This window comes from Aspergillus nomiae, assembly GCF_001204775.2.
Source record: "Aspergillus nomiae NRRL 13137 chromosome Unknown contig00123, whole genome shotgun sequence".
Lineage (NCBI taxonomy): Eukaryota > Fungi > Ascomycota > Eurotiomycetes > Eurotiales > Aspergillaceae > Aspergillus > Aspergillus nomiae.
Window position 1 is genome coordinate 52,948 of NW_015378178.1, and position 25,168 is coordinate 78,115.

Consider the following 25,168-nt stretch of genomic DNA (forward strand, 5'->3'; position numbering starts at 1 on the left):
AGAACCAATCATTCGAGACGGTCCCAGCATATAATGAACCTCCTACTAGTAGTACCGATCACCATTAATCCTAGCATCATGGAAGCTTTAGTAGAAGAAAGTGTTATCATAAAGAAAAATTAAAGTAAATGGTACCGCATCGTACAATAGCGCTCCACTTAAACTACCCGGCAGTACTCCGTACTATAGTAGTATGACATCTGGGGCGTGCATCTCCCATCAAGCGATTAGATTGTAGATCCGGGGAACGTTAGTATTTGCCTTGAAAACAAGGCTGAGATTAGATGACTCAGCAGGACAAACACTACAAACATTACAAACATACTCAATAACGGAAATACAGATAATCCGGAAACGCGCCTGAGGCCTGCCTGGTGTCCTGGTTGCTGGCTGTTGCGCGGACTTTTGTCTGAAATGGTAGGACGGATCGCAGGATCAGCGATCAGCTTGCATTCACGAAGCCCACCAAGGGCCACAACTTAAGCATTGACGCTCATATTTTAATTATTCCTGTCGCCAATTGTTTCCATTAGCCGCGCAGGGTCGTCGCACCGCTTTCCTCAATACTCTGTGACGCGGATTTCTGTTTTCGTGCCGCAGTCGCATCCTCTTTCCTTCAACAGCCAGTGCTTTCCCGATAGCTTTGAAACGCGCCCAAAATCCACGACTTCACGCAAAGTGTAGACCTGTTCGAGCTCGACAGTCGGCCCTGTCTCTACAGAAGAACATTACCCTACCCCTCGTTCGCTACCGGATCCCCGGCTTGAAAAGGGAAAAAACGAGAAGCCACGATCACCCCTCTACGTTCGATTTGCGCGTTCTACTCCGTATATCCAAAAAAAAACACGGGAGAGACCGATATTCTGGAGTCAACACGAAGTTGCCCAACAACTACTGCTCCCAAGTCGTGTGAGTTTGGCTTTGGGTTTTCAAAGGGAGCTCAGTAAAGAAGAAAGCTCCAGTATTGGAACTTATTCAGATAACCCTTCACTCAGCTGCGACTAGCTTGGGTTAAGTTGAAAATGAGTACTGCTACACCACGCACGTCCCTGCGTGGTAAGTGATGCCTTTCTCCTTTAATGAGACTACCTTTTCAATGGTTGAGCTTATATTGACTGTCAGTAGAGGGCTTGCGGCAAGCCCCAAAGGCCAACCAGCCATTCATCCCAGATACTGCGCCAGTTAGACGCTCACATGTGCACGCACACCCCCAATCACCACAACCAGTATCAATGTCCCAGACACACGCCAACTCCGTCGCCTCAAATAGCCCTCATCCCACAGTCGAAAGTTGGGAAGGGAGGGAGCAGAAGGTTCCGATGTCCACACGTGAGGTAGCCACGCCTGGAAATCGGCCAGGTCTGTTCATTGGCCTCAACGACAGAGGAAAGACAGCGAAGCAGCCTGACTTTTACGACCCATACTTTCCCCTCAGATACTTGGAGGTACCGAAGTGTACGTGGGCTCGCGCTGTACCGTTTCAAACCTTGTAGGCATAACTGACACTTTTTCTCAGCGGATCATATTTACAAACGGGCCCATTACGGCCTACAATCAGGAATATCGGATGAGGTTGATTTCGCGCTGTACCACCTTGTGCAAATATCCAACCAGAGATGGGATAAATTCAAGTTTGAGGGTTTCCCACTACTTGCAGAGACCCTGATGGAGAAAGCCATAGATGTATCCATCCTTTGCACTGGCGTGAAATGGGAACTTCAGTATGATTTTCGGCAACCCACCGACCGTGTCAATGTGTTGAACTCACTCCACGGCACCCGAGATATTTTGGAGAAGATTAAACAAATACCTGTAACCTTGCCAGATGACACCCTTGAGACCTATGAGTTCAATCACCGTCTTCGAAATGTCAAAGAGGCCACATTGGTTCTCCGGAATATGGTTCTGCTCAAGGAGAACGCTTTCTATGTATCGCGTTACGCCAAAGGACTACTGAGGGACTTTCTAGTCATTCTAATCAACCTCCCTAACCAGCCACGTCTAAATGAAATTAAGAATGACGCATTGGATATTGCAGAGGAAGTTACGAAGTTCATGAGGACTGACCCTGAAGACCCCCTTTGGATCTCCTTGCTTGGCTGTCTCGAATCACCAGACCGTGCCCACGTTATTCGCGCCCTTTGGGCTCTTACCCATTTTTCAACGGAACTAGACGACCAGGAGGCAAATCGGGCAATGGAGCGTGTACCAAAAGATACTCTGCAACAGTTGTACTTCCACACGCTGCTTGACCAGGATAGAGATATCCTAAGCGGCGCACTGGACTTCTGGTATCAGTATACGCTTTCTCGGGAGAACATTGAAAATTTGATTGATATTTTCAACCTTCCTATTGTTTTTGCGCCGCGCATGATCGCATTGTTAACGCACGATGCGCGACCCAGCAAGAAGGAAACAGTTTTGCAAGAGGAGAAAGTGGCACCACCCCCTTCGGAAATTCCCCGTGTCCCCCCAGAACTCTTGAAAGACCTAATGGAGCTGTCTGAACCCGAGCGCAGCTCTCGATGGCTGCGTTGTTGCTTCGTCGAAGACGCTGATTGTGAGATCACTCAGATCGCCCTATGGCAAGCGTATCAAAGCCGTTTCGCAGACCCTCGGGTTCCTGGCGGGGGTGTTCTACCGGCGGCTGAGTTCATCAAGAATGTCAGCACAACTTTCACAAACGCACAAGCGCAGGTCATTAACGGACCTGGTGCAACTACCAGGTTCATTATCAAGGGTATCAGACCTCTGGAGACTGCCTACACTTTCCAAGGCTTCCCTTACCTGTACTGCAAATGGACAGATAACTCGAAGCCTTCCAAAACATGCCAACGCGCCTTTAAAACGCCAACCGATCTTCGCAACCATGTTTTCTCGGACCATATGAACCTTGCCACGAGTGGTGAGGAGCCGGGTCACTACAATCTGGACAAAGCCGAATCACCGATACACACCTGCCTTTGGGACAACTGTACTAAATTCCGCTCGTCTGGCCCTAGTGCTAACACTGCCATGGTGGCAGGCCACGTTTCTTCACATTTACCCGAAGAGCGACCCGCAGATGCTGAAGCGCCATCTTCAAAACGTCCTGTACTCCAGGAACGTATTGTTCGTAAATGGTTCTACCTGGACACACCCGTCAATGAGAGGGGAGAGCCCGTCGGAGTGGCGTACAAGGCTGCATTAGTCCTGCGCAATCTTGCAAGGAATCTACCGGACCGAGTTGCACAGCAACACGACGGTCTATCATGGAAGAAGGCCGTATTCCTAAGCCATCGCCCAAGGATCGTCGAGATTTGGGACCGTAACCGGTCACTACGCAAGGAACTCACCGAGTTAATTATGATCCTAGAACGAGAGGAATATTACTAAATCCAACAGAAAAAAAGAAAAGAAAGAAACAAAAAATCAACAAGGAAATTTATTGCCCAGTCAGAGCTTCTCTCAAAGTACTACCTATCTATTTGCTAAATAAGCTCTCTCGGCACTCTTTGGATCCCACTCTCTATCTGTCGTATCATTCCTCCGGTTCACCCCCCTTTCCTTTGCATTATCTTTCTGCTATGTGTTGTACAAATACCCTGCATTTCCTCTGATATCTCTATTTCAATACTATTATTAACTCGGTTAACGAGTCTTTTCTTGTTTTCCCATCCCTATCCATGTGCACGTGCACTTTTTGCTACTTTCACGGCCATGAACGTATGTATCGGGCTTGTGCGAAAGCGCGGTGGAGTTGAGTTCTATTCTTGTCTAAGAGATCAGAGACGAATCTGTTAATGTCGGGAGGGCTAATGTAACTTGACTCTACATGGCGTCTGGGTTATGAGGTAGAAATGGTGAATGGCTGCTAATCTTTTTTTTTCCCGCTTATTGTGACACACTATCTTCTATCCATAAATGGTTTCTTTTGCCCTCGGTAATGCTGCATTTGCTCTTCTTTCCATGGTGGACTTGTGTACTATATGGAGTGGGTACGTAGCTGAGTGAGGAAATCTGGATTCCCCGTCTGCTAGATGGTGGGTTTGTTCGGTTGTGTTGACTTCTCTGGATGCTTGTATAAGCCATGGTTTAACCCAACGGGTGTTTCTAGACTTTTATAATTGAATACAAGGATTCGAGTATATCTGTCGTCGCGTAGTGTCATTGGGTAACCAGCTTCACAGCTCAGGTCAGGCACCGAATCGTTGGCTAATGGGCTAGCAGGGTATAGTCCATAGTACCATAAACGTCCTCAATGAAATTCTCATAGTTCAGCCAAGACATCTCATTGGTAGCCACCGGGCACCCAAAATCAACCGCATCCCAGACACTAGGCCAAGGACCAAGCTCAACAGTCTCCGGAAGGGTCACAAGAGGGGCAGCCTCAGTATAAGCGCCCGTACCTGGGATAATATCCCCCGCCAGGGCCGCGGAGGGCTGCATACTGGTCTGAGAGCAAACGGGCACTTGTAAGGGAGCAGCAGTCCCAGGAAAATGCGTCGAGTATGGGATGGCATCTGATGCCGCCAATAGTTCATTTCTTTTTGCTTCTGCTTGCGCCATGATTTTTTCCATCGGTTTCCAGATCATCCCTCTGCGCGAATCGGCGATTAGGTCGCCCATGTTCTCGTATGCTTCTCGGACCGGGCCCCAGAAGCTTTCCATTAGTGAATGATCCTCGCAGACGCACAGTTCGGCGATGGCTACGGCGAGTGAATGCCAAGGGACGAACATGAATTCGCACCATCGCCATGGCTGGCCTCGTGGGTCGTTGCGGACGGCTTTCGACTTCTTCAGGACGTCGACGGCTATTTGGAGAAGACGGTCTCCGCGGACACGGGGAGGGACGAAGTTCGCGTTTCGTTGTAGCGGTCGGAGGACTATTAGTTGTAGGGAGGCGCTTATGATCTCGGCTACTTGTCTGACGTACCAGTGGAATGGGATTTGGTCTGGTTGGGAGTTCTGGAGTAGCTTTGAAGCTGTCTCTTGGAATTCGATTACGAGCTGTTGGCGCTTGTTGACGCAACTCACGGTTTTGTCGATGAAGTCTGAGAAATTGAGCAGCCGAACGGTCGATTGAGCTTTCAGGGTCACCATGGCGAAGGTCATGTCTGTGAAGCCCCCGGCTTCTGGTACTGGGCCATCCATGCCGAAACTGATATCGCAATCGTTGACGTTTGAGGGTGGGTTTGATTCCACCCATTTCGCTTGCATCATGGGCTCTGATGCGCGCTCTAAGGAGCACTGTATATCGAGAAGGCCAATGTAGGTCCACAGACGTCGACGCAGTTCATGTTCGAACGGTCGTACAGGAAACGGTAGCTCGGGGAGGTGAAGCAAAAGTGCTTGGGCAATACGGAGGGCCATGCTCAGCATAGTCCAGACCCGTCGACTCGAGTCTTGCGACCGCGAGGCTAGCTGGATTCATAATATTGTTAGAGAATGTTCTCTAAGGATGGTAATAGTAGGGAACAAGAGCACTTACCAGAAACAGAACAAAAGCCTGCAGGATAGCCAAGTCATTGCTAGTCATGAAGTCCGCTTTTGCTAAAGCTGCCTCTGACTCCTGTTGGTACCGTGCCACGAGCCAGCCTTTGTTGCAACCAAGTAAGTTTTTACTCTCATCTTCCGTAATGCTGCATGCTGCTGCAAAGTAGACTGCAGAAGCAAGTGCAGCAGGAGCCGTATGTCCCGGCCCATAGTCGAGGTAGGGTTTACCATCGAGTAGAAATGCTTTCAGCGAGGGGGCATGTAGGATTTTGAACGCCGGGTCAACTTTCTTTAAAAAGACCTGAACTAGGTTTTTCTCGGCCTGTATGGTGAGATTTGGCTCTGTAGTGGCCATTGACGAACCAAGTCCCCTTGGTGTCGCAAGAAGCTCCCTAAACTTCATGGCATCACTGCTAGAAGTACGGCCCTCATTGATTGAGCCATAACTTTGAGTACTGCGTATATCGTGTATCTGTTATTGTGTCATTAGAGTTATGTTTTCTAAACAAAGTTATAATAGAGCCATTATACCTCTTTTAAAATGTTTGCCCAAAGCGAATTCTCTGTTCCAGACTCGTACTTATCCGCTTGCTTGTTGGCAGGCGCTGGATCTGACCTGCCCGAGCTATTGGAATCGACCTGTACGGCGATTGTGCCGTCATCATGCTCAGTCAATTCTCGAAGTAGCTCTTCAAGTCTATCCACACGCTCTTTCAAGCCTGTGTCGTGTCCAGAAGCATTCTTCCCTGTTACCCTGCCAGAGCGGCCTCGCGGCAGTCGCGCCCGTTCAACAGGGACACACGTAGCGCCGAAGCGCTGGCAGTTCGTGCAAGGGTTAAGCTTGTCGCACTTTACCTTCCGTTGGCGACACAATTCGCAGCTCAGCCGAACCCTGGGCGTAGACGTTATAGGCTGGGACAATTCCTTCCCGGTCGATATCGGCCTGCGATAATCCGCCATCACGGGAGCACAACGCTATTCGGTATGCGAATAAGCCAGGTTTCTATGATTGGGTAGAATCAGTGGGAGTGAGGCATACGAATGTAGAACATTAGATAGCACAAGGGCCCGTTTAGTCTTATTATTTCAGACGAGTATAGATACCGTCAACAGTTGGCTGTGGTCAATATTAACTTGTTGAGACATTGTTAGATTAAGGTAGAGAGATGTGGTGCATTCGCCAGTACTCACTAGGAGTAATTATTGCATGTCTATAGGAAGATTTCGCCACCAAGCATTGGATCAATAACTGGCGTTGCGCTATATAAGCCCGCCGAGATTCTAAAGTGGGGATCTTTAGTTAGTTAGCCAGGAAGAATGATCAGTGAAATTAAGTTAACTAAGTAACTATCAAATACATAAATCACATCGTAACTTCGCTTTCGGTCCGACCCCACGCCGCTTTTCCCAACCAACAAACCCGCTAGGGAAAACAAAGCTATTACACCCAAGAAATGTCAGATAATAGTACCATTCATAATAACCAGCGTCATATTGAACGTTATGAAAAGGCCCCTAAGGACAATTATGAACAATTTCTACAAAACAGTTTGTCCATCAAAACCGCCATTTTTACAGCCCTAACTCCATATCCCAAGTCATTATCAGATGAATGCAGGTTTCCAGTGTCGCATAGGTAAAATAAAGTAGAACAGGGAATCTAGAAGTTCAAAGGCAAAAATGGAAGACGTGAAGGGTGTAAGACGAATGAAAATAAGAAATAAGAAATAAATTGCGATTTGGCGCTGAGGTCTAACATAACACCACGTATGTGCAACTTTGGTCAACATAGGAGGGGAAACAACTACTCCCATACATTAGAAAATAGATCATCAGCCCCGCTAAACCCGCCTGCCGGTTTAGATGGAACGCTCATATTTGTAGGGGCTGCCGTCGTGGATGAGATAGGTGCTGCACTGGTCCAGCCTCCGAAGTCTTCGTCTGCAGCCACTGTCGGTGCTTGCTTCGAACCTCCGGGTGGGGAGGTCGGAGCGCCCCAACCGGCCCCGATGTCATTGGCAGTCAGGGTATCGGGGACCTTCATCATCGATGAACCGGAGGGCTGAGCAGCTGGCGCAGGATCCAGAGTGCTCCATGCGTTACCTCCACCCCAAGGATCTATGCTTGCCGGAAGTGCGCTTGCGATAGATGCTGTTGTGCCGGACATGCTATGTTTTGGCGCTGCAGACATCGGAGCGGGCGCAGGGGGATTAAGGTTAAAAGCGGCCTTCAGTTCTTGCTGCGGTGAGGTTGCTGTCGGTGCTGGAGGGGAAGATACCTTGGACGAAGCAACGGGAGCAGGGGATGTTAGTCCGAAGAGATCATTGGATAATGATGCGGATGGTGGTGGTGGGTTCGGCTTAGATGGTGGAGGAGACGCGAAACCGGTGAATCCCGAGTCGAACCCATTGGAAGAAATCGACGTAGTACGGGACTGAGGCTTGGCTGCAGGAATAGTGGGAGAGGTAAGGCTGTCGAACAAACTACCCCCACCACTGCCGGCAGAGGCCGTAGGGGAGGAGACCTTCGGAGCTGCAGGAGTGGACTTCTTGGTGGCGAAGCTTGTTAGATTAGCAAATGGAGATGGCTTTTCCGCTGGCTTTTGAAGCGGTGGAGAAGTAGTCGATGGGAAGCTAAGTCCGCTAAAGGCATCCGTGAGACCACCCAGGTTAGAAGATGACGATGCTGAGGGCGGCGCAGGAGACGCCAGGTCTCCAAAATCTCCAAACGAAGAAGTGCGCCCATGTTGCGCTGGGGCTGGCTGAGGCTTTGAGTAAAGAGACAGGATAGACTGCTTCAAATCGGGCCTAGAAATGCCAGTGGAGGCACCCGGGGTAGACACCGTGCTGGACGGGTGACTGTTGGTGGCCGGCTGGGCGCTGCCAAAGAAGTCAAGGCCGAGCAGAGAGTCCCCAGGGCGTGTTGGCTTAGGAGCAGACTGAGGCTGCTTCGGCGCGGCTCGTGGTGTAGGGTCCGTGGTGCTAGGACGGGCTGGGGGAGCGATATCATCGTCAGCGAAGAGGTCGATAGATGCTTGCTGGCGATGCGCCGCCGGTGGTTGGCTAGACGTTGCTACTCGTTGTGATGCGGAACGCTCAATCTTTGCCTTTTCCTGAACAACAGCAAGGGGCTACAGAATATATTGTCAGTCCTAGTCCACCATAAGCAGATGCCAAGAATCTTACCACATCGTCATCACCATCATCTAGCGTGGAAGGGTCGGGCATCGGGCCGTCCATGATCCACCGCTTGGATTCATACTTGGTCCGAATGAAGTTCTCAATTTTCCTAGAGCCAACCCTCGTCAGCAACAAGTTTCTAGCCTGCCATCCGTATTTTCTCGGCGAATCCACTCACGCTTCCGACGGGACGTGGCCGGGCGCCAGTTTCGCCTCCCAATATCTGCCCAAGTCATTAGCACGCTTGCTTTTGCGAAATACAATGCCTAATCGAAGACACACTTGTTCGCTCTCGCATTACCCCATCTCACCACGCTCTGAAGTTGTTCGTCGGTCCAGGAGTCAAGATCCACGGATTTCACCCGGCTGATATGTGTGCCCATGCCTCTATGAATACCCGAGCAACGGATACAAATGAATATCCCCAGGTTCCAGGACGCCCATCGTGGATCTAATGAGACAATTGTCAGCTAAGCAATCCATTGCCACCGACCACATGTAGATGTAAAGTATATCCAAGTGTACGGCGAATTCCGGGGTACTAACGCTTGTTGCGCTTGCAATCGGCACATATTTTGTTGTGTTCAAGTTTCAGCAGACTCTTGATAGTCTGCTGGTTCTGAGCAGCCTGGCCCGGTGTCGCACGTCGAGACATCACAGTAGGAAATGCAGTCACTCAAGAAGCCGAGAAGGTTTAAGGGGAGGCGAATGGAGAGAAGATGGTTGAAACACGGGGACAATCTCCCGTCAGGTGGCGGATGCGGTACTTGACAGCCTCAGGCTCCAATCAATAAATGTGGATGCCCGATTGGGTGGGTGACACGTGCCGGGTGTGCAGTTCATTGAATGCATTGAATTCACAATGGTCTATTGAAAGAATATCTTAGGCATAGTTTTCCAGTTTGTGATAACTTTCTAAAGCTGTTGCCTTAGATACCTCATTCAATGATTCTATTTCCCGTCGCATATGATCACATGCATATATTACTACTAGTACATAGATTGACCCTTATATCATGAACTATATACTCCGTACCGGGGCATTGTCCTGGCCGCCCCACCTTGAACACAAAGCTTCTTATCAAAAGATCTCGACCAAGAGAGAAGAATGCTCCTAGTAGACAGACTTTAAGGGGATATGTGAATTGAGTCTGATGATTACCTTTAAAATGACTGCACGTTTATTGATAACATTATGTACCTACAATATCAACCAGTACCTACTCTCTAGAAGCTTCGACCACAACACCCCTCTAATTTCACATCCATCAACGCAATAACTATGCCTCCCAGAGCGAACAGCTCAATAAATATACACCTACCCACGCCTACCATCAAGATACACCAAGAAACCAACCGACCCCGCCCCCAGCTACGCCTTCGCCTTCGCCTTTACATCATCCCCCTCCTGAAACCTTAGACTAACACTATTAACACAATGCCTTTCATCCGTCGGGGTCGGAAACCCCTCCCCCTTAAAAACATGCCCCAGATGACCTCCACAGTTACTGCAGACGATCTCCGTCCGCTGCATCCCAAAGGTACTATCCGTATGCCTCGTCACAGCACCAGGGATAGAATCAAAGTATGCGGGCCAGCCGCAGCCGGACTTGAATTTGTGTGTCGCCTTGTATAGCGGGGCATTGCACCCCGCACAGCTGTACACGCCCTCGGAGGGGTAGTGGGAATCATACTCGCCAGTTCCGGGACGCTCGGTGCCCTTTTCACGGAGGATGCGGAATTGTTCTGCGATTTTGAGGGATATTGTTAGTTGGGTTCTAGTTGCGTGGGTTTCTGGGACGAACCTGGGCTTAGAACGCGCGCCATTCTTCGGCGCTGCGCTGGTCGGGGTAGGACATGTTATTGTTGTCGGTTTCGGGTTTAGCGGTTGAGGTGAAGAAAGAGCCTAGGAATGGGAGGATCCCTGGGGCGGCTTTGAGTGTAGTGGACTTTGAGATTGGGAGGGATGATCTGTTCGGATGTTGAGAAGCGGCTTTCGTGATGAGGGGTGTGGACCGGTATCTGACGGAGGAGGTGAAAGTGCGGAGGGCTGTGGAGAAGCGTTGGATGCGCATTAGGGTTGTAATTATGAAATAGAGAGTAAAAGTTGCGCAAGATTAGTATTGAAAGTGTAGAGAAGTTTAACCTCTTTAGAACTAGAGAAGTCGATTTAATGTATTTGTCCGATTTGCCTTAGCATTTTACGTCATAAAATCCCGATTGCGGAGAAAATTAAGTGAATTGTTCCAAGGCTCATCTTATGGCATAATTCATCCAAGATAGTTCTTCTGATAAACTATACAAGTTACAATAGAGTCCACCGTAAAAAAAATTGACAATATCAAATGTCTACTCCAAATGCATAGCTAGATGATCAATTATTGTAACAGGGGTATCTCGACAAATGCAGCTCAAGGTTCAACGACGTCGCACCACCCCAACAACAGTCAAAACTCCTTCGCCTACTTCCACTTTCCAGCCTTCACGAGCCAGCATCTTACCCACTGCAGGACCCAGGCGTGACGTCCCATCATGACTATGTCGCCCGAGCCCAGTGACAATGCGATATCCGGACCGGGCTATTTCACCACCGCGCGTGTATTTGGCGTCTCCGAAAGACTCCCACCAATCTGAGACCCGTTCATTGGCAATGCGAACCGCATCTTGCACCGAGACCCCGTGAAGATCTAGCATATTGTGCGTTGACTGCGAATCTACGAGGGCATCTGCAGCTGCGGCTGCGTCCCGCTTTGCCCGCTCTAGATGGTCTCGTCCGACTGCCGAGTAATAAGCAGCGGCACCGCCCATCAGGCGATCAGACTTTCCGCGACGATATGCCGCCGAGGCTTTGGCGAGTGCTTCCGAACCGGCAGCAAAATGAGCCCCTGCGGAACTGCTTACACGATCATAATCTCGAATGACCCGCGGCTCATTCCGTCGCCTAGGCGTCTCCACTTCGAGATCGACTGGTGGTGGTGAAGTAGTAAATTTAATCAATTCAGACACTGATGGAGTTACTGGTCCGGCCAGCATTGCAGCCGCCAATTCACTAGCGGCTGAGACGGAACTTCTCGTTATTTTAAGTAGACCTGCGAACGTCGTGGGCGGAATGGAAGGAAGCTCCTGGATCAGCTCGGCAACTTGTGCCTCTGTAACTGTATCTTGACTAATGGCCCGCTCGTCTTTCGGTGCATGTGTCTCTGCCAGGGACCGAATAGTCGCCGGTAAAGAAGCCCCATTAGCATGGTAGGTGGATGTAACTATCTCCTTCTTCAGGACAGGGGAAGTCCTGGAGTGAATAAACTCGATATCCTTTTGCGCAGCATCCCACTTATTAACAGTACAGGGTTCATCCTGCAAGAAGCAGTCTGCCTCAGAGTCCAAGGGGGACGAGCGCTCATAGTTTCGACCGCTCTTAGTTTTGCCTTTGCGTTTGCGGTTCTTCCTTCTTCCAGTTTCCCCATTCGAGCCATCTTGAAACCCATCAATGCCTTTAGGGATAGCAACCTTATCCTCGTCGTCAATTGAGGGTTGTTCGGAGAAGAAGGTAAGGTTAAGCAGGACGTCCATTGAGCGATCGACATCCCCATTAGACTTCCGCAGCGCATGCTGGATGTTGAATTTATCAACAGACGGAAACATTTCCGACAAGTAGCCAATTTTATCCTCCTCAGTTGCACCCGATAGACAAAGCGATCCATCTGCACTAATCGTATAGGACACACGTTGGGATATACTCTTACCGTTGTGCGAGCCTTTATCGCCTACGCTGAAGGAGGAAAACTCCGATGCTAAGCTGGTGATGTCTGTTTCACGCGATCGCACTGTGCCGTTTTGCGACACGCTGTTTTCCGACGGGATCCCTTCGGAATCAACACCATTTGTACCCAGACCACTTGTACCGGACGGATCAAATGGAAGATCTTCCTGTTCCCATGCAGACAACTTGAGGGTGTCGAGGGTTTCGCGAAGCTGCTGGAGCTGCGCCGAGTCAGAGAGATCATAGTCACAGGCGATAGCTGTAAATAAGGCTGGGTCAAGAGGCGGACAATAATCCTTTTCCAATTCCTAAAGAAGCAGAGACAAGTCAAGCAATCAGCTACCAGAGTCCCGACTTGAGTCATATCTCCACGGTGAACGCGAAGGGTGTACAAGAACTGACTCTTAGCTTGTTATCGGCTTGGTCAACCATCTTCAAAGTCACTAACAATATGTCGGAGATGTATTAGGGGTCTTCTAAGCATGCCTCTGAGGCTCTGGGAATTCCGGTACTTGGGCAAAGGAATCGGGGTCCTGCGAATACACAGTTGTTGAAGTGGAAATCGGGGGGAAATTGTGTTTGCGATCGAAATCGAGGATGTGGGGGAGAGTGGGAAATAACGCGCCAATCATCGATGACATAATGATCTGGCAAGCAGTAACATATTGGGAGGAAATGTTGGCCAAGACCGTGGACTGGACAACCTGATCGGAGTCATACAGTAACCAGGAGTTTGGTTATAGATTCTCCGAGAGAAAATGGGCCAACAGCAGTCCAATGTTTACTTTCCTCGATCTAACCAACAAATTTGATCATCACACCCCTACGATAATCCTGAAACACAACGCTATCTCTTTTTCTCCCTATCTTCCACACTCAAATAATGTAAAGCTTTCTTGACAGTCGTATCGGATGTCTTGCCTATTAGCTTCTTTAATCAGATCGCATTTATTGTCGAGGTCTCCGGCCCTGTATGTGCAGCTGTGTCCAGACCATCTGGCGACATAGGAAGGCCGCTCACTTTCAGTTCATCCATTAGTATCTTTACGTTCGTGAGTCTCTATTGAGTTCCAACACAGAATCAGTGGAAATTACAATGTTCAAACACCTCGTTCAGATTGAACCTCGATTTAACAGTCAGCTACAGGTAGGTCCATAGATACTCTCCCAGAGCCATGATTGCCATGGCCTGGCCGTACGGCATGGCAGTAAGAGGGATATCCTTGTAAAACTGAAGATCGTGGCCCATAGGCGTGCCAAAACTAGTGTTCTGGAGCTCTCCCTTTTCATCTACATCTTTCAGCACAGAGAAGATAGCTTTCTCTCCCATATCCCGGTACTGCGACCCGATGTACCGTCTTCGTACAGCCTTCAGAATACCATAGGCAAATCCAGCAGTCGCTGATGCCTCGAGGTACGAGTCCGGGTGATCAATAAGCGTATGCCAAGCGCCCGATACAGATTGGGACCGCTGCAGTGCTTCGCACTGCGCCTCAAGTGTATCACAGAGATGGGACCGGATAGGATCACTCAGCTCTAGTTCCAGCAATTCGAGGATCTCTGGGATAACGATGGTACACCAGCTATTGCCGCGTGCCCACCTTGCGTCCGCAAAATTATGTCCCCCATTCTTATGTCCACCATTCTCGAATCTCCAGCCGTGGAAGAAGAGACCCGTTTTTGTGTCAAAGAGATACTTTACGTGGATAAGACATTGTCGCTTCGCCTCGGCAATATATTCAGGTCGATGAAGGAGTTTTCCGATTTTAGCAAGCGGCATCACAGTCATCATAAGAGTATCGTCCCAGAGCTCCTGGTCATTCTCCGCGACGTAGGTGATATGCTGCATACCACCATACTTGGTGCGTGGCAACTCGTGCATCGCCCATTCGCCCCATGCATCGAGCCAGGGGAGGTAGGTAATATTACCTGTCTTCTCATAAACATAGGCAAGAGTCAGGAAGACAGACATCGTGTTAATATTTTTAGTAGTACCGCCTTCAGCAAAGCGCTCAGCAAACCAGTCCTCGATAATCTTAAGGTACTTGGCCTGGCCCGTTATTTCGTAGAACTTCCATACACCGTACAGCCCGATGCCATGGGTCCATTCCCAGCCGTTCCAGCATTTCGCCTGAATGGTGCGGCCATCTTTCAGGTGCAGGAGAAATTGACCCGTGTCATCGCGAATGTTGATGAGATTGCCAATGAGGAGGTCAATGACATGGTGGATTTCGGAGGCGGGGGGTTTCGATGCCATGGTAAAAGCAGGACGTGTCGCACGCAGCTCGATTCATGCCACGGTGTAAGGCTCACAATACGTACTTAAGCATTAATGGACCGGCATTCCCCCGTTTCTCTCCCCGCTACACCCATTTCCAACTCCACAATTCTGACCTGCACGTAGCTGGGTGTTCGGGTCATTACAGCCCGATATATCGGAAAACTCCATGCTAAACAAGAATGGATTGCCGGCTGAATTACCTCGGTGGGCCCAGCTTCGGGTGATTTGCTGTCATGGGGGTAAATGAGGGGAGGGTCTCCACCCCAGCCTGGGGAAATGCTGATAGCCCTAAACGACTGGATCTCGTCTGGCGGACTGGTTAGAATAGTATGTATTTTGGCACAGCAATGATTCAGCGTCAGCCACTGATTATGCTTCTCTAGATGAACAATGCCTTTGTGATATTAGTGACGTGTGCCTTCAAAGGAAAAACTCCCTCAATAACAAGATAGGGTTGACTCAGAGCAACAGGGAGCTCTTTTGTCCTCGAAGATTGATGCGAATTAGTAGCAACGAAAACATACTACCTAAAAAAGATAGTAGAACTTTGTCTTACTAGGAAAGATTTCCGGGAATGATAGTTGATTCACTTCACTGAATTCACCGACTTCTAAAGCCACCTTCTCCTTGCTAGTAGACTGTCGCCTACAAGAGCCAATCTTCAACCTTCAACCCTCCAATCTGCCAGACTTTATCACTCCCGCTCTACTTCAGCTCTTAACATCTTATCTGACCAATCAGTTACGCCCATGTTCTAAGCCAAGATTCTACTAGACTACTAAAATGAGGTATATCGTAAAGAGCTTGTTACTGAGAAAATATATATATTCGATAGAGTACTATAATGATGTATTACAGGTCCCAATCTTCTACTCGGGGAGTCTAGGGAAGCATTTGGTCCTGGCAAGTTATATAACTTGTTTGTATGTGTGTTCGAAGACCGCAGATTATTATGCTGGCACCGTACCATCAACACTCATTGCCCGAATAGACATCATCCGCAAGTTATCAATATCCCATTGCCACAAATCATTTGGGGATCTCCCGGCGGGAAGCGTTGTCCCTGGCGGATAAACGTCATCACGGCGGAAAGTGAGGGTCTGGGGGCGGGTGGTGTTGATATAGGAAAAATATCCTAGGATATAAAATACTGGTTAGCGGCTTCCTGACCAGTCAAGCCACAGGGAGGACTTCTGTTGGCTAATACTTACAATGTGAGTGGGGGTGGGGGCTCCGCGGCGAAACAGCTCCAGATAGCCGGCCACCGTACTATTGGTACGCTTGTTCCACTTTACAAGAACAACCACGTTCACAGTAGGTGCAGCCTGGAAACACACATCTTTGTCTTGGATTAAGCTTGGCCATGACTGCGAATAGCCCACCTCGACCAAAACTGTGGGAAGGTTCATAGACCCGTAGACGAATACCATGTCCGGCTCTATATAAATTGATTGCCATGGTACCGGGAAGTTATCAAAACCTATACACCATTAATAAGTGTAGATCAGTTATAGAGAACATCAATTTTCTTACGGCATGTCGCGAGGAGCAAGACTTCATCTAGCTCCGGGGTCGTAAAAAACCGGTCATCCCGGCGCGAACTAGCTCATTTGAACCCCAGGCCACAATGATATCGTGTAAATGGGAGGGCATCTTGATCCATAACGTCTGATTGATTGGATTGTACGAGATGCGGACGCTTTTTCTTTCCACTTCGTTATCTTCAGACAGGCTCCTCGCAACGAGATAACCGATCTCCGGGGGTATCCCCCCCTTCTCAATGAAAGAAGGACCGACGGTATCAATTACCTCCCTTTAAGGGCGTTAAAAAGACTTTGAGCGGTTGGGGGTGGGGGATTATTGGTGTTTCTGCTCCTGAGGACTCGGTCATATGAAATAGAGGGGTGTTGGGTGATGGACGCGACACTGTCGACGGAGGAAGATTCAGATGGTTGGCTTTTGTCAGCAGCCATAATGATGATACTGGTGGTGGTGTCGAAGCTGGGGAGTAAAAAAGACAAGCAAATGAAGTGAATGGTATGTAGTAACACCAAGAGTGGTTGAGGAAAGATTTTGCTGATATTTAGGGGAAACTAAGGTGAAGTAAACAAGAGTGAAAGGCAGAAGGGAATATAACTGAGCACTATTTGTGCCGCTGAAGAATACACGCTGGGAAATTTTGCAAAGTCAGCATGACGGTTGATTTATCAGGTTGAGCTTCCATGGCTACAACCAACATGCCCAAGGTATAATAATGGCTTAAATTACCGGAACGCCAGTAAGGGGTGAGCTTCTCAGAGCCAGCTCTGTAGCTACCCGCTTATCATAGTCTAATATCTATATCTTCTCTTTATCCACCCTAGTATATGTCCCAAAAATAGTATTGATAATTCTTTAGCTGAAAGATCTCTCACATATTTGAATATCAGTTCGGTATGAAGGAATCATTCAACGAGGGTGCTAAAGAAGAGACGGTGTCCATGATCCTACTAAAACATCCTAAGAGGTGCAAAATATCCATTCATAACAACCAAATTCCTATCAATAACTAGACAGAGAGGCCTTCCTGGGTCTCATCATTGCCTTCCATAAGCAGACCCTCGACGCAAGACACGACGACAACACAAAAAGTCCTCCACCAGGCAGGTCAAATAGAGCCGTACGCATAGATCATCATCCACCTATCTCGTTCCCTTCCGAAGACGTTTGTTTCCCTCGACATCTGGAATCCCAGAAGTAGATTTGTCCTTGGCATCAGGCACATCACTGGAGCTTGAATCGTCATTTCCTCCGATATCAGGGAAGTCGTCGAAGATTGGTGGCCACTCGGTGGGCCATGGGAATGGAAACTCCCCAGAATCATCGTCGTCGCCTGGTGGTGTGGTAGGCGACGGCCGGGGTGTGGGCGTCGGCGTCGGTGTCGGCGTCACGGTGGTAATTGATGGCTCTTGCCAGTTCTTCCACATACGTCTTTCGTTCTGTGGCTTATGAGGGACTGCGAGGACTGCGGTGCTCAGACCGAGAAAGAGAGCGATGATTTGGATCCTCATCTTTAGGAAGTTAGGACTATGGACACAGTATCAAATGTCTGGTTCGACACTGAGGGTTCCTAGGATACAGGTTCAAGAGATAGAGAAGATGGTATAACCCCTGAGGAGAGACTTGAATACCACGGTATGAAGATTGCGAAGAATATCAGACGGGAGCAATCGCTCTGTTTATATGTATGGAGAAAGGCCCAATCCACGCTCCTGCGTCACAGTGGGAAACAGGCATACGTAACCTCAATATTACCAAGTAAAAACATTCTGGGATACTACGCAAATGATAAACTCCTTTCTGTGAAATGGATGGTATGTTTGCTGCCTATTTTCTGGGTCGTTTCTGGTTTCGCCTCACACAGCAATCCAAAGACCAAAGTCTGGACAAGCGTCGACTCCGGTAAACATGACGATCGAGCAAATAGAATCCAAAGGCTATCTTCGTAGGGTAAACTTGTCGAAGATCAAATAAACAAGATTGAGTGGGATGCTTGATTATTGTGGAGCGAAACATGCTTATCCTCTCACAGCCGTAAGCCACTTGTGCTGATATACGTGTGCCACAAATTGGGGTTGGTGATACTCATTGCGTTTGTCCAGGTCCGCGATCACAGATTGGCTCGAGTTTTTCAGCTGAAAATAGAATTCCGAAGAACGTATATCGTTACACATTCCAACACTGACGAAGACAACCTTTCACCATGAAAGCTAACGGCGCTACTTTCACTCCGATGCGTAGCAATTCACCATCCCTTGAACAATAGAGAGTTAAACCGAAGCAACTTTGAGGTGTGTTTTACTTTTACCTTGGCCATTTTATCGAGCATTTCAGAAGACGTACGTTATGAGAGGAAATGGTGTAGTTTTGTTTGTTAGCACATACTTCCAACAACCCCGGCATCTAAAGTCAAAGGATTCTCCGACTGGCGTACTCCTGTGTAACCAGATTGCGAATCGCCGGGAAAACGGTCGTCATCATGGGGATCGATATTTGTCCGAAATTTGAAGTGACGTTGTGTGAAACGAATAGCATGAGGGAACATATCAAAAGTCATACAATGCTTGTTCTGGCATCCTTGCCTTGGGAGGTTGAGACAATATCCATGGATGGCGAACTTTGATATCGGTCAGCGAATGATGGTGATCTGTGTCAGCCTTATCTTCAATTGTTGTGAGTGAGTCAGCTTCTTCGCTTTCCTGTCTTGTCCCGTCTTTTCTCTGGCCGATGGTGAATTCCGTCAAGGCAACCAGGTACTTCGCCTGGGAACTATCGGATTTCCATAATTCTAGAGTCTAGGGATTTACCTTGAGTTTAATCATTTGCTGTAAATTCCTTTGCGTGGTATCTCTACTATATTAGCGCTTCTGGCTTCCAAGCCAGCTAAAAAGATGATGGATGCATTCATCGGCCAAGTTGTCTACTGAATTCCAGTACCAGTAGACTTCATATAAAGCCGTCATCCTCAGTGCCAGCTGATAGCTATAAACACAGCTCGCCGATGCCCAAAAGGTCACAGCCATCGTGTGCATAGCCGCGTGGCTCAAAGGAAAACCGAAAGACAAAATCAGGAAATTTGCGAGTGTGCAGCAGAGAGCTAGAGCTCTTGAGTCAGCATATTGCGCGTTCTTGAACAGTGTGCAAGAATCATTTACGTATACTGAAGTCGTTGTGTATGAATGTAGTCGTAAGCGCGGTGAAGAATATATCTATACCAAGAAGCCTGGTGACTTGATGAGCATGTAGTGCTATTATTAGACCATAGCAAATAAGCAAGTCATTAAAATCACGACGAGATACACCGCAAGAAGCACCAAATGCAGCAGAACCTGGTAAGAATGATGCCGAGAGGATCTGCAAACCTCGCTTTCCTTCAACTAAGAATAGCATCAAGTTTTTCCCGTCCGGATTGCATCTGGAAGAGCGTGTAGAGATAAAAGTTGCGGTGACTTGGATGGCGTGCTCTAAGTCGATATGCATTTTAACCAAGGACAGTCCTAAGGTTAAAAGTCGATAGCCAAACGCTAAGTTGGGATATCACATCTGACATATCGTATTGGCATTAGCTGCAGATGATGTGTGTCTTATGCGTTCGGTACCCACCCAAAGTCAATGAGCCTAGCTATCAAGACTTAGAATGAACCGTTCATGACATGTTGGAAAGTGGACTTGCCGTTGTAGGAAATAGAAACATTTAATGCGCCAAGTGTACATCGCCGAACATCCCATTCGGCGGTGAATGTACAGGGCTGGGTTATACAGAGTTTTTATTTTATTTTTTGACTAGGCAACGGTCGAACAGTAGTAGCCATTGTCATTGTGATCTTTGAATTACCAGCGTTGTTTTGTTCGAAATGTCTGGCTGCAGTGATTAGCGATTAGTGGCCATATACGGAGTAAAACTTCTCGTGTATAATTGGCTTCATTGATAGCAAACTCTTTCAGCACTTGCAACAATACGGGATCTGCAACTTTTCGCATTATCAAAAGTAGATAGATAACCTCCTTCTTGATCCAGCGACACGGCTCACGAGGATCGTCAAAGTCTCCTTCGGCGTGTTGTTTGGCTCGTTTCAATCTCCGGCCGGCGATCGCAAGGAGAAGACAGGGTTCTTCTATAGCTTGTAATCTCGTTATAATACCAGAAGGGTACAAATCCATGATTGTTATTAGCTATTCAATGCCCTTCCTTGGAAGGGGCCGTATCCCTGCGAGCGCGGAACCCGAGCAGTGACAATGGGGGCCTGAGCTTGTTTCATCGAGAAACATAGAAAGGAAAAAGAGAGTAGTAATTTCGGCTGGAGGCACTATTGGAAACAGGCCAATAGTATGTGTCAAGAGCTTTATGAGTCTTGGAGTTCGCCCTAGATAGGAAAAAGTGAAGGTTGGGAAAGACAGATCACCTGTGCCCCTCGCGTCAAGTCCAACGCACGCTGGACCCTAGTCTGTGCTTGCGACGTGCTGCACTCATCGTGCCCCAACATAGTGAAGCTTTCCTCCTATCGGTCAGCCCCAAAAGAGACAACAGGAGAGAAGGAGGAAAATGAGGGATCAAATCTCAAAGTCAGATTTGGTAATTGACCTTCTCACGGGCTTCCTTTGCGGTGTGCCAGAATCGCTATATAAAGTCGGCGTTTTGTCCTTCAGCCTTCATCATTTGTTTACTCAATCGCTAAATATTTATAGTTCTTTGGTTGATTTACATCACTTGCCTTGTGATACCCTTTATATTTTTCTACTTACTACAGCCTCCTAATATCTCCACAATGCGTTTCTTCCAGATCGCTTCGATTGTTGCCTATGCGGCCTCTTCCCTCGGTATGTGTTTGTCACTTCCTCTGCAAACTTAGAAGCAACATTCTAATCCTGGGATCTAGCTGTCACTGTCACTTCCCCCCAGAACGGGGACAAGGTTGACTTCAGCAAGCCTTACACCATCAAATGGACCACTGTCCCGTACGTACTCAGTTGGACCAACACCGACGGGCGAAGCAATGGAAACACTGACTCGGATTGCCTCTAATAGCTCGGACCCCGAGCAAATCAACATCGTCCTCAAGAACCAAACCAGCTCCGAGAAAGACATTGCCAAGGACGTCAAGACTTCGGACGGCAAATACACTATCGACAAGATCTGGGACATTGAGACAGGGTGTGTCCATCCTACGAGCGGGACCTAGAATTCCTATGCTCCTCTCAATTTTGAGCGTGAAGACTAATTCTCCACCCCCCAAATTAGCGATGGCTACCAGTTCAATTTCGTATCCAACTCGAAGATGAATACCGGCATTCTGGCACAGTCGCCGATCTTCAATGTGACGGCTGTCGCTGACCCCCCCAAGCCATGTAAGCAATATTTCAGTACTAAAATCACCAAAACACCATCATGCACCCACACCAGCACCAGCACTACAATCAAAACAAGAACCACTTCCCGTCCCTGCATCATCCACAGCACTCTCAGCACCTCTAAACCTTCACCATCATCATCCCGTGCGCCATGCTCTCCGTCATCTAGCACCGTCGCCCCGTCCAACTCCGTGAACAAGGGTGAGTACGTCGTGGTTTGCAACCAAATGGTTTTACTAACGCAGCCCGTTCCCAAACAACAGCCTCTACTGCCACGAAATCCGCCTCGAGCACCTCCGCTGCTCCGACCGAGTCGACCGGCGGCTCTGCAGCACTTACGATCCCCGCCGCCGGCTCACTGATGCTCAGTCTATTCGCCCTGGTGCTGTAATCGCAGATTCGGAGAACATGAACGTGTATAAACTTGGAATTGATGCTATGAGGTAGTATTACTTCTTTTTGCTCTTTTCAATTTTCTTTTCCTGTCTATCTTTTCATCATGCGCTAGCTGTTCGGTTCATGAGATAACAAACTTTTATGTATGTACGCAATCTATTAATGAACTTTATTTTTTTTAAAAAAATTTATATGCGTCGCTATTAATTCTTCTGAATTATTGTTAGTTAATTTTTATTTGCCTATCTCTTTTATCTCTCGGTCTTATCGTTGTCCGGATTGGACATGTCATACGTGATGTTCATGGCAGAGGCAATAAGTATGCAAGGGGGGTCGGCACTCTACGTGCAGGCATACGGCCGCATAGAGTTTACTAGACTTTGCATGTACATACGATATATGTACATGTCGAACTCTGATTTTTAGGACCATTCACTTTCTCATTGATAAACCGTACATGACGAACTTGATGCTGGCAGTTTTCTATGGTACTCGGGAGGCCCTCGGCGTACCATGCATTGACTGGTATATTTGAGTCTATATATTGAGCTTTTCATACCAAAATCATATACGAGTAATATGTTCAAACAGGGTTTTAGCATATTGTACCCAATAGATCTCAGTCCCAGTTTCCATCTTAAGCTGGGATATAGCTTCAGAGACCCAGCCTGGAATATTCTTTAAAACAGAAGCTCTGGTAGAGTATTTTCAAATCCTAGGTCATCCAACCAGCTGAGGAAGTCAGCGCTAGTGCCAAAAGTCGCCAGGTCTGGTAAATCCTCAACACTCGCCAAGGGCATCACAGAGCCAGAAGAACTTTCTTCAAATAGTCCATGGTCCTGAATAAGGTCTGGCATTTGCTCTGCAGATCGGTGCGAGGGCTGATAGTTCAAAGTATCATCTAGCAATTTTGTTATGACTTTGTTGATATCCACGCAGGTTCGGTTTGTGTGGCTTATGGAAGGATCAGCACTACCAAGCCACGAGACGAAGACACTTAGTTTACGGATGATCTCGGAGCGGGACGAAGAGCAGGGCACCGGGGTTTCTGCGATAGTACACCGATGTATTTCTGTAGCAAGGACACCTGCAGGTGCAAGAGCATTGAAAAGAAGCTACGGCGTAGAGGTTAGATAGCTATTGGTTGGACAGGTGGCAAGGCAGAACTCACAATGCAGAGGAAACGCTTAAGAATATTATTGCCTGCCTGCTCGCGGTGTTTCATGAGATCGTTGACCGCGGAAATTACCTTCATTGATGTGTCAAGGAGATCCTTCGTATCGTCCTGGTTTTCGCGGCTGCGGATCCGCTCCACTTGAAACACAGTATACAGGTATTCGAAATGTGCGAGTATAAGTGAAATGCATGATTGGGGGCTTAGCACCTCCCAGGAGTCTGCGCTATAGTGGTATTCTTGGGGAATTTGTGTCCACATTTGTAGGCACTGCTCGTAGGTCGTTCTACTAAACTGTTAATATTGGCTATATCAGAAAACGTCCTTGCAGCTATACCGGAGCTTCTCGGTGAAATCTGGCGTTCTTCGTCCTAGCGATAGTTCTAAAATTTGTTCAAGAAGTACGGATATCATAAAGCGCAGCCTAAGTAGCGTTGCATGGCGAAGTGTGCCACTGTTGACGCCTTTGATATTCCACCCGTCAGGCCCTAGTTGCTGCAATAGTGGTTCAGGAGAGTCTTGATCGAGTATCAAGTCATCTTCTATGTCTAATGGTAGACTTGTCTCGCAGTAGTGATAGGGGAGGCGAGGAGGCCTTCCCAGAAGGGTAGCCAAAGTCTTGTCCCAACGGTATGAAGTAACAAAAAGCCTCTTTCGCGTCTCAGAGATGAAGAAAGGAACGTCATTTTCGGATGACTGAAAGCGATGTAGACCCAGTGCATAAATATGAGACACCAGATCCCCAAGCAGCTCATAGTTTCGATGACCTAGTCGAAGTGTTAGCTCTGGCCTAAAACTCTCAATTCCATAAATTTAGTACTTGTTTCTCCGAAAAAGTCACCGGCGAGCGCGCCATGTGTTAGATATAACCATATCATCAAATCATTGACTTTATCAAGTTGCTTGCATATATCGATGCATATGGCACTGGCTGCAGTCATTTCTTCTGCAAAGACATTGGCGGACATCGACTCTTGACCATTAATCTTGAACAGTTTCCCTTCGCCACTCAATGCACCTAATCCTGCGAAGGCAAATATGATGCCGATGAATTCCCATCTCAAGTTTGCGCCGGTGAACATAGTGTAAAAGTCCCATGGACTTGAGGTACTACGCAAAGTAGGAAATGGCCTGGCTGTATTCCGTGTAATCTTAGAATATATCTCTTCGTGCTGCAGATCCTTACCCCAGCCGTTTGTTTCCAAATAAGTCCTGGCCATTTTAAGAGGTTGTAGGATGAGTTGCAATGGGATAATAGTAGTCGGGGTGCGCTCATAGTGACCTACAATCAATTCTTCGTAGAGCTGAAAGGCAGACAGTAGCCGAACCAGGCGCGATGCCAGGAATGTATGCTCATGGCTCCATCGCCCTTGTAGGACTGCATGCGGTATGGGATTTGGAGACAAGCCTGGTTGTGTTTCACAAAAAACCGACAAGAAGCTCGTTGACCCTAGGTAGGTGCAGTTTAATGTGGATACCTCGGTGAGGGCACTGGTAAGGGAATGATCGATCTCTTGGTTGATTCTTGTACGAGGAGCCACATCGGGCTCGCCTGCAGAGACTTTGCTCAGCTTTGTCATAGGAGCTGGATGATAGTAGCACTATGGCTGCATCAGAAAATTCATCATTTCTAGTTTCATATCATTCTCACCTTCTTGCTGAGGCGTCGGCTGTCGCATCTTTTACATGTAGGCCTTCTATGATCACATCTAATCTTCGATACACGACACGGCTCACAGGAGGTTAACCGTCCATTCTTCCTTAATATATTGACCTTCGCAACTTGATCCATTTCACAGAGAGCTTTACCCCCGAGAATATTAAGGGAACAAGATAGATGTGGGGAAAGGATAGAAGGTGAATGGGAGGAAAGGTCAAGTAGTTGGCTTATGTATCGGACTAGATGTAGTCCGACCGGTACAGTTAGTCCGATCTCTACTCCGAGACGGAGCAAGTACTAATGTACAGTTACACTCACATTAAAAATAAAATCTAAACTAACAAGTGTGGAGGAA

The 25,168-nt window shown here is 48.0% G+C and overlaps 10 protein-coding genes across 10 annotated transcripts; 2 read left to right on the top strand and 8 right to left on the bottom strand.

Annotated features, from left to right (window-relative positions):
* Positions 1–1,022: 1,022 nt before the first annotated feature.
* ANOM_005596 (putative chromatin remodeling complex subunit (Rsc9)) lies at positions 1,023–3,375 on the top strand (the record flags this gene model as incomplete). Its single annotated transcript, XM_015550853.1, has 3 exons — positions 1,023–1,056; positions 1,126–1,455; positions 1,517–3,375. 3 exons carry the CDS (start codon positions 1,023–1,025, stop codon positions 3,373–3,375), a joined length of 2,223 nt encoding a protein of 740 aa, XP_015407148.1.
* An 819-nt stretch (positions 3,376–4,194) lies between these two features.
* Positions 4,195–6,435, bottom strand: ANOM_005597 (Zn(II)2Cys6 transcription factor; the record flags this gene model as incomplete). The annotated part of the gene is made up of 3 exons (XM_015550854.1): positions 4,195–5,403; positions 5,471–5,947; positions 6,007–6,435. 3 exons carry the CDS (start codon positions 6,433–6,435, stop codon positions 4,195–4,197), a joined length of 2,115 nt encoding a protein of 704 aa, XP_015407149.1.
* An 844-nt stretch (positions 6,436–7,279) lies between these two features.
* On the bottom strand, positions 7,280–9,309 carry ANOM_005598 (stromal membrane-associated protein; the record flags this gene model as incomplete). The annotated part of the gene is made up of 5 exons (XM_015550855.1): positions 7,280–8,605; positions 8,661–8,763; positions 8,833–8,877; positions 8,937–9,105; positions 9,201–9,309. 5 exons carry the CDS (start codon positions 9,307–9,309, stop codon positions 7,280–7,282), a joined length of 1,752 nt encoding a protein of 583 aa, XP_015407146.1.
* Positions 9,310–10,026: 717 nt separating this feature from the next.
* Positions 10,027–10,768, bottom strand: ANOM_005599 (peptide-methionine (R)-S-oxide reductase; the record flags this gene model as incomplete). The annotated part of the gene is made up of 2 exons (XM_015550856.1): positions 10,460–10,768; positions 10,027–10,400 (listed from the first exon to the last, which is right to left on the bottom strand). Exons 1-2 carry the CDS (start codon positions 10,479–10,481, stop codon positions 10,027–10,029), a joined length of 396 nt encoding a protein of 131 aa, XP_015407147.1. The 5' UTR covers positions 10,482–10,768.
* A 304-nt stretch (positions 10,769–11,072) lies between these two features.
* ANOM_005600 (Smr domain protein) lies at positions 11,073–12,932 on the bottom strand (the record flags this gene model as incomplete). Its single annotated transcript, XM_015550857.1, has 2 exons — positions 11,073–12,722; positions 12,817–12,932. Coding segments are annotated over 2 exons (1,698 nt in total), but the record flags the coding sequence as incomplete, so codon positions are not given.
* Positions 12,933–13,555: 623 nt separating this feature from the next.
* On the bottom strand, positions 13,556–14,671 carry ANOM_005601 (glycoside hydrolase family 88/105 protein; the record flags this gene model as incomplete). Its single annotated transcript, XM_015550858.1, has 1 exon — positions 13,556–14,671. One exon carries the CDS (start codon positions 14,669–14,671, stop codon positions 13,556–13,558), a length of 1,116 nt encoding a protein of 371 aa, XP_015407157.1.
* Positions 14,672–15,663: 992 nt separating this feature from the next.
* Positions 15,664–16,668, bottom strand: ANOM_005602 (uncharacterized protein; the record flags this gene model as incomplete). Its single annotated transcript, XM_015550859.1, has 4 exons — positions 15,664–15,830; positions 15,903–16,175; positions 16,229–16,296; positions 16,505–16,668. Coding segments are annotated over 4 exons (672 nt in total), but the record flags the coding sequence as incomplete, so codon positions are not given.
* Positions 16,669–17,376: 708 nt separating this feature from the next.
* Positions 17,377–17,745, bottom strand: ANOM_005603 (uncharacterized protein; the record flags this gene model as incomplete). The annotated part of the gene is made up of 1 exon (XM_015550860.1): positions 17,377–17,745. One exon carries the CDS (start codon positions 17,743–17,745, stop codon positions 17,377–17,379), a length of 369 nt encoding a protein of 122 aa, XP_015407161.1.
* A 3,168-nt stretch (positions 17,746–20,913) lies between these two features.
* ANOM_005604 (GPI anchored serine-threonine rich family protein) lies at positions 20,914–22,040 on the top strand (the record flags this gene model as incomplete). The annotated part of the gene is made up of 5 exons (XM_015550861.1): positions 20,914–21,052; positions 21,112–21,190; positions 21,261–21,386; positions 21,474–21,788; positions 21,847–22,040. Coding segments are annotated over 5 exons (828 nt in total), but the record flags the coding sequence as incomplete, so codon positions are not given.
* Positions 22,041–22,659: 619 nt separating this feature from the next.
* Positions 22,660–24,832, bottom strand: ANOM_005605 (fungal specific transcription factor domain-containing protein; the record flags this gene model as incomplete). The annotated part of the gene is made up of 5 exons (XM_015550862.1): positions 22,660–23,094; positions 23,151–23,439; positions 23,491–23,920; positions 23,974–24,738; positions 24,805–24,832. The coding sequence occupies 5 exons, from the start codon at positions 24,830–24,832 to the stop codon at positions 22,660–22,662; spliced, it is 1,947 nt and encodes a 648-aa protein (XP_015407159.1).
* Positions 24,833–25,168: the final 336 nt, after the last annotated feature.